This window comes from Lagopus muta, chromosome 1 (assembly GCF_023343835.1).
Source record: "Lagopus muta isolate bLagMut1 chromosome 1, bLagMut1 primary, whole genome shotgun sequence".
NCBI lineage: Eukaryota > Metazoa > Chordata > Aves > Galliformes > Phasianidae > Lagopus > Lagopus muta.
Genome location: NC_064433.1, coordinates 60,144,023 through 60,158,475, shown reverse-complemented (window position 1 = coordinate 60,158,475; position 14,453 = coordinate 60,144,023). Strand labels below are relative to the sequence as shown.

Below are 14,453 nucleotides of genomic sequence, written 5' to 3'. Positions count from 1 at the left end.
CCAATTACTCTCAAGACTTTTCTTTTATACTTGGAAACTGCGTTATCCCCTTCCGTCTCTCTCCTTCACATCACTTTGGTATTTATACCTTGGAAAGTCTCTTGCAGCTACATGCAGGTACCACTAAATTTGCCAGAGGTGCGTGAGTTCCATGAAGGAAGCGAGTTCCACTCGAAGTCAAAACACGCACTCCCTGAGAAGCAATCCCAACGAGTATTTGCCCAGGCTTCTTCTGCCCACTTAGATGACTTGAGAGACATGTGGAACTCCTCTCAGACCCTTACTACTGGTTACCAAACATTCAGAGCAATATGTCCCCACTTCACAGATGCATCTCAGCACCACCCAGTGCAACCACGCAAGGCTCAACTGTATGAAAGGAAGCATCAGCCAGGAATGTAAAAGCCTCACGGCTAGAAGGCAGAGAAGATGGTTTTCCTGTTCACCTCCTATCACTGAGGGATTAAAGCTGAAAAAGGAGAAAGTCAAGCACAGGTTTTTAGGGCTGCGTAAAGATCTCATTCATCAGGTTACAAAAGTCACTCTCGTCTGACTGCATGGGCTTAAGAAAGCCACAATAAGAAGGATTTCTTTAGGAGCAATCACTGCTGGAATTATGCAGGCAGTTGAGACTATCAACATATATGCACTCCAGGAAAGAACAGAATTACGGGATCAAAGACAAAGAGGTTCAACATGTAACAGATATTAATTTTATGTGATGCACACCTTCTTCTAACTATCACTATGTAACTGGCACATGATAGCACTGGTAGAGGGATACAGCTGTTTTACTATTATTTTAGGAAAGTATGGTGAAGTATTCTGAACAATACCCAAACCAACCTTGTTTCTATGGAAAGGCAACTAAAATAATTGTTAAGGCAAATAACTAGAACCCCTTCTGGGCTCAGACAGTTCCCTCCTATGTAGGAAGTGAACACGCAAACAGGCAGAGGTAAGGGATTCTTGTAGAGAGCTTGAGGCAGATTTATTATAAATAACAAAGCTGCAGTGAGATAACTAGGCTAATAAGATCAACAGTTAGCACGCAGGCAGAAGAAAAACAATGTAGTTTCATAACAGGACAGAGATATAAGTCAAGTCTTACGCCCAGTAAATTTTAGGGAAATAGTGTAACTGTTAGAATACGCCTGCCTGGTAAAACATCAGTCATAACAGATCAATTTAAAAGCATAGGAAAATACAGGGGATGTTCTTAGGCATGTACACCTTCCCTATACAGCTCTCATCCACTCTTTACCAGCATAGGGTTTACTAGATTTTTGCAACTACACTGAAGCAGAAAGTATTTGGCCAATAAAATACTAATACTGTGGGCATCACCTTTATAAAGTTTGTTTAGCTTGTGTGCCTGGGCATTATTGCCATCTACAGAAGAGCAGTAACCTTTTTACACTGTTATCTAAACAAAACCAAAAGAAAACCATCCATTTAAACTTACTAGTAAGTCACATCTATAGGGAGCATCACATAGCCAGCAGAGCAAAAAACTAAATTCTAGTTTGCATGTCAGTGCATTCAAATAACAGCTGTACTGAGGCTTATACACAACATAGGAAGACATACAGCATGGTCTTTTTTCAGATTATTTAGACCACTGCAGTACACCACATAAAGACCATTCAGTAAGCTAACACTGCAGTGTTCCACAGCAGAGTGCTGACGCTCCATCTGAAACATCACACATTCAATCTTTTAAGAAGGAAAAAAAACCCTCAGATTTCTTGTTTTTAAATCACAGAATAGAAATAAAACTTTGGGCTGAAGGAAGAAAAGATGAGAATATATGAGGCCACATTTTGCAAAGAAAGCGTTGCAGTCCCAGAAGAAAAAGCATGGTCTAAGTGGCAAAAAAAGAAAACAAAACCAACAACATTCTACGGCAGCATTTTAAGAGACTGGAAAGAAGGTAGGCAACAAACAAAAACACTTAAATACTCATAGTAAACCACAATTCAATTTTGTCATGTGAGCAAAAGCATGCTAAGAATGCCTGAAAAAGGTAGAGAGTAAATCAGAGTTTTGTTTTGTTTTTTCTAAATTTGAAAGAAAACTGGTTGAATATATACTCATCAAAATACTCTATACATGCTTCGTATTTCACTAAGCAAAAGTACAGAATGAATTACAAACCATAATCAGTTCTGGGCTTTTACTTTTCTCTGCTCCATCTTCAAGTAACTCACATTATTCAATCAGAAAGTCGAGACAAGAATGAAAACAACCTTACAGAACTTGACACCAAACACAGAGTCAGATAAATTATATCTGTTCCAAATAACTGTTAGTGTAATTCTTATTGTTTTTCCTACCCTAAGTAAATTCAGCCATTGGCTAACACACGTAGAAAATTTTATACATATTTTATGACACAATACAAAGAAGATGACTGCATTTATTCACTTTTATTGTGATTCTGAGAACAGCTTGCAGAAGTTATTGCACCATATAATCATTGGCATGGCTTCTCAATCATCAGTATTCTGAGCAATTTTAATTACAAGGACATCTTAAGCTAACTGCAGTAAGTGCTCATAGTAACAAAATTAAGACAGACTAATACAAGCTACCACGTCATCCAAGTCATTATTGTGGTCCATACACGCAACCAAAACCTGTGGCAAATGCAATTACAACAATAGCTCATCCCCCCTCCATTAAGGGCTATGTTATGTAGTATCAGCACGTTTTTGCTACTGTCTAAAAAAATGTACAGCTGCCATAACTAAACTGATACAGTACACTCGTAAAATCATTATGAATTTAATAGTGAGCCTAAGATGAATGCTCCTTCTACTTAACTGTCCTGATATTCAGCTGCATATATCCTGAGAGAAGCACTAATTACAGTTCTGAAACTCTCTAACCAGAAGGTACTTTTGCCCAGTGCTTGGACACTACCTTTGTACAACACTTAATTAGGCTGTGGAATACCTTTCTACAGGATGCTCCTACATTCTACAAAGACTCACATACCAAAAATTCAAAAATGTTGCCACTATCTCAAGAAATGTGCAAACTACCAACTGCTAAAAGCTAGCATAGTAACACAGTTCCCCATCCCTGGATTCTTCTTTACAAGTCTACTACTGGCGACAGCATATTGACTACTGCAGAGTTTCGGTCTAACCGAGACAGCTGTTCTTCCAGTAAGAATGTTTGCAAGCACTTTTCTGTCCTAATATCCAAGAGGATAGCAATTAGCCAAGGTTCAGAATATATAAAGCTAGAGTAAATGTTTCTTCTCCTTTTATTTGTAACTGTCAGTGGCAGAACAAATCTTTCTACCTCAGCAACATCTCAGCAGGGAACAAACTATTTCAAGCCCTACTCTTTAAGGTAGGAATAGAAAAACAAAGCTGCTAAACTTACACTTAACACAGAATCATAAAATGTCTTGTGTTAGAAGGGGCCTTGAAGATCACCTCCTAGCTTCAACACCCCCGCTATGGGCAGGGCTGCCACCCAGCAGCTCAGGCTGCCCAGAGCTCCATCCAACCTGGCTCTGAGCACCTCCAGGGATTGGGCACCCCAGCTTCTCTGGGCAGCTGTGCCAGGGCTTCACAATCTTCTGAGCAAAGAATTTTCTCCTAGTATCTAACCTAAATCTCCCCCTCTTTTAGTTTTAAACTGCTCCTCCTTGTCCTGTCACTAATGCTCAGCCTTAACTAGTGGAAGACGTATGAGAAGAAGCTGAGGTCCCTTGGTTTGTTCAGCCCAGAGAAAAGGAGACAGAGAGGAGGCCTCATTACAGCCCATAGCTTCCTCAGTAGAGGAGTGGAGGGGCAGAAGCTGATCTCCAGCCTCTAGTGACACCAACAGACTGGCATGGATCTGTGTCAGGGGAGGGCCAGGCTGGATATGACGAAAAGGCTCTTCAGGCAGTGGAACAGGCTCCCCAGGGCATTGGACATGGCACTGAGCTCACTGGAGTTCAAAAAGCGTCTGGACAATGCTCTCAGTCACATGATCTGATTTTTGGGTGGTCCCATGTGGAAACAGGAGTTGGATTCAGTGATCCTTATGAGTTCCTTCCAAGTTGGGATATTCTATGATTCTATGAAGTCCTCATACATTCAGCTGAGTATTTCTTATATCTTCCCAGTTTTATTACAATTATTTAACATGCATAACATGGTCACAGAATCTCAGTTCGTAGGTCTGGAACTTATTTCAACCAGTGAATGAAGCATTCACATAAAAAGTCATTTATCTCAGCCACTCTAACAGACAACTTACATTTTCCTGATCAGAAGACAGAAGTGGCTCCACTAAAAGAAGCCTCTGCTCAGAGCTGTCCTCTTCAAAGGCTGTCTGTGCTGTTGCAGAGTCAGACATGTGTCCTTTTCTGAGCCGCAGACCTGGCTCTGGAGAACCAGCATTATCGAGTTCCGTTAGTTCATTCATGAGATGCTGGGAGCCTTCTCAAATATTCTGCTTCCTCTTGATCTGGTTTGGCTGATTACGCGTTGGCTCTGAAAGACAGGATTTGTATAACTACACTGAAGTTAAAATGAACAGCATAAGAATTGGCTGGAAGAAGAATATGCCTAAAAGCTGCTAGACAGCTATGATGATTGTTTTTACACGTGTCCAAATTTCCACATAATCATCTCTATATAGTTTTACACTGCTGAACGATGAATTCTTATCTTCTGACCACTAATGCTTGTATTCTAACACAAGTTAAGCACGCCTGTGAAAAACAACAGAAAATGCTTCCCAGAAATTCACGGTACATTTACAGAAGCACAGCTGTGCTCCGACAAATCTTTTTTATTTTTACGAAGTAGAAATGCTGGGCTGTTGATATTAGTCATAATTAAAGTACCTGTCACACACATTCTAAAGCTATCAGTTTTGCGGGTACGAGTCTCATTTCAAATTGCCTGGGCTCCACTAACACTAGAACATTAAGCACTGATACAGCTGCATGGATGGCAGCAAGCACCAGCTAGCTCTAGGCAAAGTGAAAGTGGAGTAGTAGTACACACAGCAATCATGTTGTTACCATCACTTAACTTAGCATGCTCACAATTATTGCTAGCAACGGGTTTGTACCATACCTTACAAAAGGAGTTAGACTAAACAGCTTTATGCCATTCATTCCATCCCAACAACTGAAAATTGATAGTTACCATAGATAATTACCATAAGCCAGGCTATCCACACAGAAAAGTAACTGCATTTTACACTTTCAACAATGCAAAGAGGATGCGGGGCAAATTTAACTCAAGATGCCGAAGATTAATTAAATGTCCAAGTGCTACCTGATGATAGCTTGTTAATGAGCTTTTTATCCAAGAGTACTATTGGTTACCTATTTATCTCGTACACCAGTACCCAGTAGTCACTGGGACAGTAAGCTGAGAGATACCCATCTGGCACCACTTGTCTCAGGAGGCACAAAATCAGGGCGTTTTGAGCTCCAAGTGCCACGAACCAGAAGAACGAATTAGTGCTCAACTGACACTGCAGAGTCACTCTGAATGAGAACCCACTGGTCTCATACCAATAATCGCTTGGGCTGATTCTGCTCCTGCAGCATTTAAGTACTTAGATGTGACTAACGTTAACATTAAGATAACCCATCTAACAAGTCTTAACTTGCCCGAGTGCATAATTAGACTGGAATTTTAGAACCCAATAAAAGATGCCTAACTTTGTCATAAGTAAGAGGGCAAATTAAAAATGTAAGATGAGGGTTTGATATTGGTGGTCTCGCAATAAAATATCACTTCTAAAAGGCCAACAAATAAAATAACCCGTACAACTAAGGGATTAATCTCATTTAAATATGATCACTGCAAGATAATTCCCAGCTCTGTCAAATGTGCTGTAGTTAATTTTGCTGTAGCAGTTTGTAACGTTATCTCCCCTCTGCTGCCCAGCAGTCTCCAGGGAAAAGAGCTGCTAAGGAGCAGGTACCAGACTGAGGAGCCTGCGCACACCTCGGCTGTCAGAGCTCAGCATGGCATGCTGCCTTCATCACAGGAAAGTACAATTACAGCACAACAGCAGAGCAGATGGCATGCACACCTTTCTGTTAGCCTGCCACTACAGATCAGCAACCTCCATCAGAAAGGTAACACCTCAAATGGCCACATCTGTCTACCAAGTAAACAGCCAGTTTTACTTGTTTTTGTTTTGTTTTGTTTTCCTTCCACCAGCTTTAAGCAATAGGACTGCTACCGTGTGCTGTATTGCCTGCTATGTTGCCCAAGAGCATGCCCTTACATCACCCTGCACCTCCGTGACACTGCGGGAGCAGCTCAAAGACAAAGAGGCACAGTACTGGCACAACAGGCTTGGCCACATTTGGCCAATGCATTTGTGAAAGGTTCTGCTAATATGAAAAGATGTAAGAACGCCAAGAGACTTCTGAAATCAGGTCTTGAAGATTTACTTAGCCAGCACTCTCTGCCAAGCAATCACTGGGGTTTAAAATAAAAGATGCATTTTACCTCCTGCCAGTCAGATTTGCATTCAGCAGCAGAGGTGAGCTTCAGAGCATCATAAAAATAGAATTCATTGTTTCTTGAAATTACAGCAGAACTGCTCAATGGACTGAGATGTCTCCATGTTGTCCTTCAAGCAGTACTATTTCAGTGCTGAATATGCCCCCTCTCCTAGGGTATATAGGGCAAAGCCTAAGTGTGGCCAGTACCATCTAGCCAAAAGATGGCAGCTAAAACACTCAAAGAAGGCCTGTCATTCCATTCTGTCCCTAAGAGGAAGAAGCTCATGAAAACAAACATCAGAAAGCTATAGACACTTGGGTTGTTGGAAGAGGTCATTTTGCTTTTGAAATTACAAATCTTAAATTTAACACCTTAATTTTTTTTGCAGCATGGAACAACCTAGAGCACTCATTAAGATAAGTTTCTATTTAAAAAGGAAGTTGCCATATACAACTAGAACCACTTAATAACTGCACATACAACAAGCATAATATCCACACCTAGATCCATTAGTTCCTGCTGTGTTTCAGATCAGCTGAGAAGAGAATCTACAGAATCTGGTGTATTTATTTTAACGTACAAAAATTTAAAAGGCTGTGTCAGTTTTTAGAAAGGACGTAAGACTTTAATATTATCTTAAGTTCTAGAAGCAAAACCAGCACTCTGTCAATCTGTTGACTCAACATGCAGCTGCCATCACAAGCTGCAATGGCCCAAGCGCTCCTCTCTCCCAATTGCTCACTCCACCCCAGTTCAGAAGAGGTCAGCCTCACAGCAAAGGGCAGTCAGCACTGCTTTATGGCTGGAGACAAACTTATCTTTCTGAGAACAAATTCAGAAGGCAGAACTATTTCAGCACATCACAGAAATTGTGCAACAGCAGCGGAGTCAATATCCACAGTTACTGAGCATATGTAGGACACCAAACACCCCCCAGGTGTCATCCTCTAGATGACAAGGCAAGAGTAGTTACACAAGCCCAAGCACCACAGGATGATGATGCTGTCCTTTATATATCTTCCTGGATATTCTCAAGAGAAAAGACTGCAAGAGCTTAGTAACCTCCTCCAGTAAGTCATACAGACCTTCTAAGCTTTCACAACTTGCCCCCCACAAGGACTGGCTTTCCACCTTGAGTGAACAATGTAGCAAAGCAAGCACTCTAAAGGTAACGCCTGCAGACAAATGTCAGAGATCTGTAACTCCCTCATTTGTGATAGAACAGACCCCAGACGGTCACATTACTTCCCACCACCAAGGCAAAGCAATCTCCCCAGCACTCAGCCCTTTCCAGCACGTCCCTCTTATAAGCAGCTCAGCAATCCCGTAAGACCCATTTCATTCTGTTCACAATTGGTATTTGAAAGAAGAATGAAAGTGTCACCTCTCTCCACTCCTCTCATTTATCAACAGCCTGATAGAAACATTCTGGCCGTTTTGCCAGTGGACGGGGCCAGCACAAAGGCCACAGACATCAAGTTAAAGAAGTGAGTTTCTCTTAAGTTTAAAGCAATGAGGTAATAACTGAAATGATACAGCAAGAATAATAAAAAGCAAGGCAACGTACCTAACTGTTACTGCGTGAGAATAGTGATTGTAATTAAGAAAGATACATCACCAACTGCTCGAACACTTGACCATCATCCGGATCAGCAGTCAATGGGGAGCCTGGGCTGCAGCAAGGATTTGGAGAGCCTTTCCCAGCTACTGGGAGGCCCTACACAGCGTGTCCATGCACAGGTGAGGTTTCCTTTGCTACAAGAGGGTCCAGCTTTTAATATTGTTGAAAAAATAAGTTTGTGACAATTACACAGAAATATTTAGTTTCATTCTCCCTTTGGATTCCACCTCAAGCCTGGCCAGGGCTCAAGGAAGAACCAAGGAAATCTGTGTCCTTGTAGGTCTTGACACTATGCTTCTAAACAAAGAAAGGTTAATACACAACGCTTTATTTAAGCTATATCTCTTGCTGATAAGATGCGCTGTTAAGATACATATTTTGCTAATGACCATACATATTTCACTAATGACCAGATACCGATGATATACAATGCTGGGTTGTGAGATTCATCTAGACACCAACTTTGGTTCAATGCCCATGGTTCAGGCCTTAGTGCTCCATCTGTTTAGAAAAACAGTGGCATCCACTCTGTATTTTCCTTGCTCATCCTGCTCAAACTATCCCTCAGACTAGTATGAACAATATTTAATGAGCAACAGAGGACTAACCTTCTTAGTATTAGTCCATTATCCCCAACAGAGCTTAGTTATCAAAAGAACAAAAGGTCATGAAAATTTCAGGCTAACATCATTTCTCACAACATTCCTTAATGTATAAAGAAGGGCTTCACTGCATGAAAAGCCTCCTTAGAGATACATATTTCATCCTGCAAACTTCTGCTAGAGAGGTCCCGCATAAGCAGCCCCTCTCCAAAGACACAGTAACAACAGCACTATTCAGTAATATCATATAACAAATTATATCAGGTGTTGCTGGCATCACCCTTTTGCCCAAATCAGACATCATGTTCCCTTGTTCCCTAGAGCCAATACAAGTCCTCAATCGAGTTTATCAACTGTGAGACGCTGGCAGGTTGTTTTGGATTGGGCTTTTTTGGTTAATTTGTTTTGGAGTTCTTTTTGTGGTGGTGGGATGATGATTCTCCTAGTGCCTGTGCAGTATCCTGCTCTGCTTACTGGGGAAACAAAACCAGCACAAGTGCTCATGCAGACAAGAAGCGGGAGCATACACACTGGGCAAGGGGGAGAGGAAGAGGAAGTCATGTGAAATGCTGCATCACATGAACTAGACTGCTGCTGAGCTTCACCTGTAGATGTGGCCCTGCTACTTATTAACTGGGTGACTTACTAACTAGATGGAGTACCCACTGATTGGCTGCATTTTGCTGCACGTAGAGCAGTGCAGAAGAGATACGCGCTCCATAAATTTCAAACCTCCAAGCTGAAAGATCACAGCTGGAAAGATAACAAAACAATATCAAAAGATCTAAAAGCATAGCCTGAAATAAGTGATTCTCACCCCCTCTTCAAAAAAGTAAATCAGCCTTTTGGTGACAGAGCCATGCCTTTTTCAATTAAGGAGTTAAGGTCTTGCAGTCCACCAAGTACTCTCCTGAACTACACGCTCTAAAATAACAAACAAGGGTGCCTACAAACAGAGGAAGGAAGAAGATCATAGAAAACCTTGTTTTCTTAATGTACCCTGAAGGAAACTTATGAATTAGGCTATAAAAATTCTTTTGGGTGGGGGGGGGCATCGTTAAAAAAGGAGGAACAACGAGGAAGCAATGCAGCACCGCTCCTCTTCAATACAATTTCCCTAGACAAAGAGACACCTACCAAACAAAGATTAGGCTCCCGCCGAGGGTCAGCGGCCAAAAAGCTGTCTTTGTAACTTGTAAACTGTCACCGGACACTTCAGCCTAAGCTATTTCACAGCAGGCTGCAGAGACAAACAATCAGGCACATTCTGATGCGTTTGGATCCAAAGAAAGGGAAAGAGCCAAGAGCCTGCCTACATTAACTGAATGCATCCATTTCACAGGATCCCATTACATTGTTATAACATTTGTCCAATTTGTACTGCGAACTGGAGCCCGGTTTTGTAACTGGGTGAAGCCGTTGTGTCACAGGTTGGCCCACCCCCAGCGCTCCACGTCCGGCTCTTACAGACTGGATGGCTGCCGTAAATTAGTTTTACTCTTCAATAAACCCAAGCCAAGAGAATTATCACCGAAGACATAAAATGAGGAACAGAAGTTCAAGTTCTTTTCACACCGCATTCCACAAAAAAACCACAGCCCAGACCTGGGAAGCTTTGGTTCATTTTTCATTCAACGGCTCGCTTTCTCCAAGTGCAAGATGTCCCATTTTTGTGCCCTTCTTTGATTTTATTTCTATGGCATCTTACTAACTCGCACCAACTTGCTTCACAGTTGCCCACAAAAAAAAAGAAAAACTAAAAGATGCAGTTGGTTTTTGTTAGTAACACTTTGGATCGCAGATTGTCTGAAGGTGAGAGACTGAAGTCAGACATAACTTCTCATCTTAACCAAGATTTCTAGAATACAGCCTTTGAACTCCTGCCTCAAAGACACCCGATCCGCAGAAGAGATGTCGGGAAACTATGAAAACAAAGTCTTTGGAGCAGGCACCAAAATCCATTGCTACACTAGGAAGCTGAGCTTACATTTCACTTTTTCCCTCTACAGAGAATCTCTGCATGAGAATGTAAATGGCACCAGATCAACAGCAGCTGCGATCCAGAGAGCAAACAGTCCTCTGTGCTGGCAGGTATGAATGCTCTCCTTCCAAGTGTGGGATTCCATCTCTAGAAACTGAAGTGAGATCCTTTACAGCACAGACAAACACTCTAATGCCTGGAGCAACGGTACCAAACCAACTACTTCTGCCTTGTTAAAAGCAAAGAGGAATACACACGCTTTAGGCTGCTAAATTCAAGCAGGACACATTTAGAACAGTTGTTTCAGTGGTTCCCGAGGCTTGCCTGAATGGCTGGTTTAGGAGATGTTGCAACAACGTAGATGGAAGGGCTGGCTGCTCTCAAATGCAGGGAGCTCCATTGCTGCCCATTCAACCCCAGAACCAGCCATTTGTCACAGGAACGGACAGGATTTGTCCATCCCAGTGCTGTCTGGAGAAGACAACCATTTTCTATCAAACTGGCAAGTTGGACTGGTTCAGTACACCACCATATAAGCAGGAGGGGCAACATGACAGAGGGGTGGACCACACGCTTAAGACTTTAAACCCTTCTGTGTTTTACAGGCAGTATTTTCCTTACTTCTTACATATTGACAGCTCTCCATTGACCAAATCACTGAGTTGTCACCTACACACCTGTGATCTTTCCTGTGACCTACTAACCAGCTGCAGACCACAACTGGCCTAGCAAACCGTACACTTCACCAAGGCTCCTGATTTGAATGCATTTTTTGCTGATACTCTCTTAATCATAAAGACCCCAAGAGTCTGCATCTAAATTGTATTAGTACGAAATGTATTTAGTCAAATGGGTGACGTTCTAGACAAGACCAGGTAAAGTTACTTTTATGATGCGTGCCTTAATAGCCTTCATGCAAAAGGCAGAGAATGCAGCCTGTTTTCTAAAAAGGTTATCACAGCTGAGAGTTAAGAATAAGCCTAAGCAAACCTTTAGTACCTGCTGACACCTAGCACCACTCTTCCAGAGAAACAGCACTATCTGAAAAGAAACACAGGACATCTCCAATTTTGAAACAAGACCAAGGACACTGATACAATCCAAAATGACTGCCCTATAACAAAGGAGAGAGAGAAAAATACACCCCTCCCCTCCCAATCTACTTATGATACTCAGACTACTGCTAGAACACTAAGAACCCAAACTGATATCTGTATGCATGTAAACCCTTAGAGATGTAGCCTAAACTCAAAACACATCTACAGTCTCTAGCTAGACCAAGGCACTCCCACAAGAAGTCATCTTGCTGCAGTTTGTTTTAACATCCTGGCATAAAATTTTTTGCTAGTGTAATTGCATTCCCTGCAGAAGTTTTTTGCTAATCTAGTTGTGGTCTACAGTCTAATCAGCACAGCTACATTGGTATAAACATTAAGTCTGAAATGGCTTAAAACCATAAACATGCTCCATGCTAATTTTCAGGTAACCAGGAAGCATTTGGGGAGCAGATACGTTAGATGTGTTGCAAAGCAACACAATTTATGCTGGCAGGGGGATGAGTAGCAGTGCAGCCCTGTAATGTAGCATGGCCACTGCTTGTACTGGCCCTAAGGGACTGAGGCTAGGCTTGCTCTGCAAACTCTTCCCAACCTGCCCCGAGCTCCAGACAGGTCAGGAAATTGACTCTGGCTTATTTACTTTACTTTTCTCCATCTTTGTGTGACAAAAAAAAATAAAATAAAAATAAAAATAAAAATAAAAAATCACAGTTTTAAACAGATAGCAGTGACGAGTAGTTTTTCTCTGTGGAAAGTTATTTACAAGGATGTAGAGAAACACAGGACTGGTGTGACAGCAGTGGCCTTGAGGACATATAAGAACACAGTGCAGAGGAGTTCAGGCACAGGACAGAGATGGGGCACTTGGGCCTCCAGAGACCCTGTGGCCGTAAGCTATCCACTAGGGGTCTGGTAAGGAAACCGGACAGACCTGGAGCCAAACAAAAGTGGCTTCAGGAGCAATAAAGAAATGGAAACTGACATATAGAAAGGGCACCACAGATAGTAAATCTAGATACAACCTGGAGATGAAGATCAAAGAAGAAAGAAAAAGGTGGAAAAGCTAGCAAATATACAGAAATATATCCCTAAGTGGATCTTAGAGGTAGGAAGAAGAAACAGGTAACATCACTATCATAATTCCTCCCAACAAGGACTCCAGAAGGTGACAGCACGTTGGTATCCTCCCCAGCAGCACGAAGCTGCTGATGTAAAGAGTCAAAGCAGCAGCAGAAGGGGTGAGTGGCACTGAAAGGGCCAGAAATCAGAGTGTGAGAGCATTTTAATCGCATTTCATAGCTGTTTTTTTCCTCTAGGTAAGTATTCCAACTGCATTCTAAAGACTCCTTCTTTTTCTTTAAGGCCTAAATCTGGACTAATGAATCTTGAGCTAGCCAGCCCAGATTTTTATTCAATTAATAACATATCATTGGCTTCACTTACACACACGTTATTTTCCACGCACAAACACACAGAGTACTTCCTCTTCGCCCATAAACACGAATGTACCAGTGTGGGCGGAGGCCTCAATTTCTTCCCCCATTTTGCAATTCTGAAAGCATTATTAGTCTTTAAAGCACTACAGGAAAATTACAATAGAATAATAAAGTCTGAAACAGCCCCAGGTAAAGCAACCAAATAGGCCACCTGAACTTGTAACACTCTTCCTCTAGAGAGAAATCCTTGTTAGAGGGTGACCCAGTCAAAGTTGTTTTGCAGCAAAGTGCCTTCCATGTATTTACATACATTCCTATGACAGCATCTAAATACAAAAAGCAGTCAGCTAAGCAGTCACTGCCTATTTTCAGAAAGAAATTCAGGCATCGCAGAAGACATCCGATTTCTTTAAGAAACCCTACGAAAAGGAAGCGTGGCCAAGTCGATAAGCATCCACACTCTTAGGAGTAAGAAGGGTAGGAATTTGGGTTGATTTCCTGGCCACGGGCCCAGACAGGAGGAACACAAGCAGAGAGCAAGAACTGGGTCAAACTACTGAATAGTTATTTGTCCTAGTTTTTAAAATACTCTTATCCTAGCCCAACTGCATCTGCAAGGGATGTTAATACATGCAGAACTATTCAGATAAACTGTTTAGAAGAGAGGAAAAAATGCCTTTTCTGACACAACACCTAAAAAAAAAAAAAAAACCCAACAAATCACATTCCAGAATGAGCTTGTTACCATTCCATAACAGAAATAAGTCATTCAGCATGATTTTGATGCAGAGACTAACTACTGCATCCACAGTAGTGACTGAAAGGCAAAGCAGCTCTTCAGATTCATCTGCCACGTACAGTCAGCCAAAGTCACCATCAGTACTGACAGAATGCAGGCCAAGCTTCCTAGCAGGGACTCAGCACTGCATAGAGACACCAAAGGCGCATCTGTATGCCTGGCTCATCTGACCAGCTGAAAGGCTCATCTGGACGTATGTGGAAATCCAGCCACGAATTCTATATAGGGCATTAGGTGTAAAGGGAACGTAAATACTGCCAGATATGCTACTGTGGAAGGTACAAAACATTCTTACAGTATTGACGGCATTGATAGTAATGGCATGGATGCATTCAGGGAAAGAAACATACAGTGACAGAGGTGTAAATCCCCCAAAAATAATTGGTAAACCATGCGTGAATTTATTAACATTAAGAGAGAAGTAAAATCATGGATGACAGCTGACCTGCCCAGAGATACACAGTCATGCTC

General features: G+C 41.9%; 1 protein-coding gene across 4 annotated transcripts in view; it reads right to left on the bottom strand.

The window, feature by feature from the left end:
* The window catches only part of ADIPOR2 (adiponectin receptor 2), a 42,623-nt gene that overhangs the window by 18,579 nt on the left and 9,591 nt on the right, over positions 1-14,453 (bottom strand). For 3 of the 4 annotated variants that reach the window (XM_048943098.1, XM_048943090.1, XM_048943079.1), the window contains exon 2: positions 4,264-4,499. In XM_048943098.1, the coding sequence (XP_048799055.1) occupies positions 4,264-4,431 (168 nt within the window). In that variant the 5' untranslated portion in view covers positions 4,432-4,499. Of the gene's footprint in view, positions 1-4,263; positions 4,500-14,453 lie in introns of those variants that run through there. The other variant, XM_048943108.1, reaches the window with a different exon arrangement.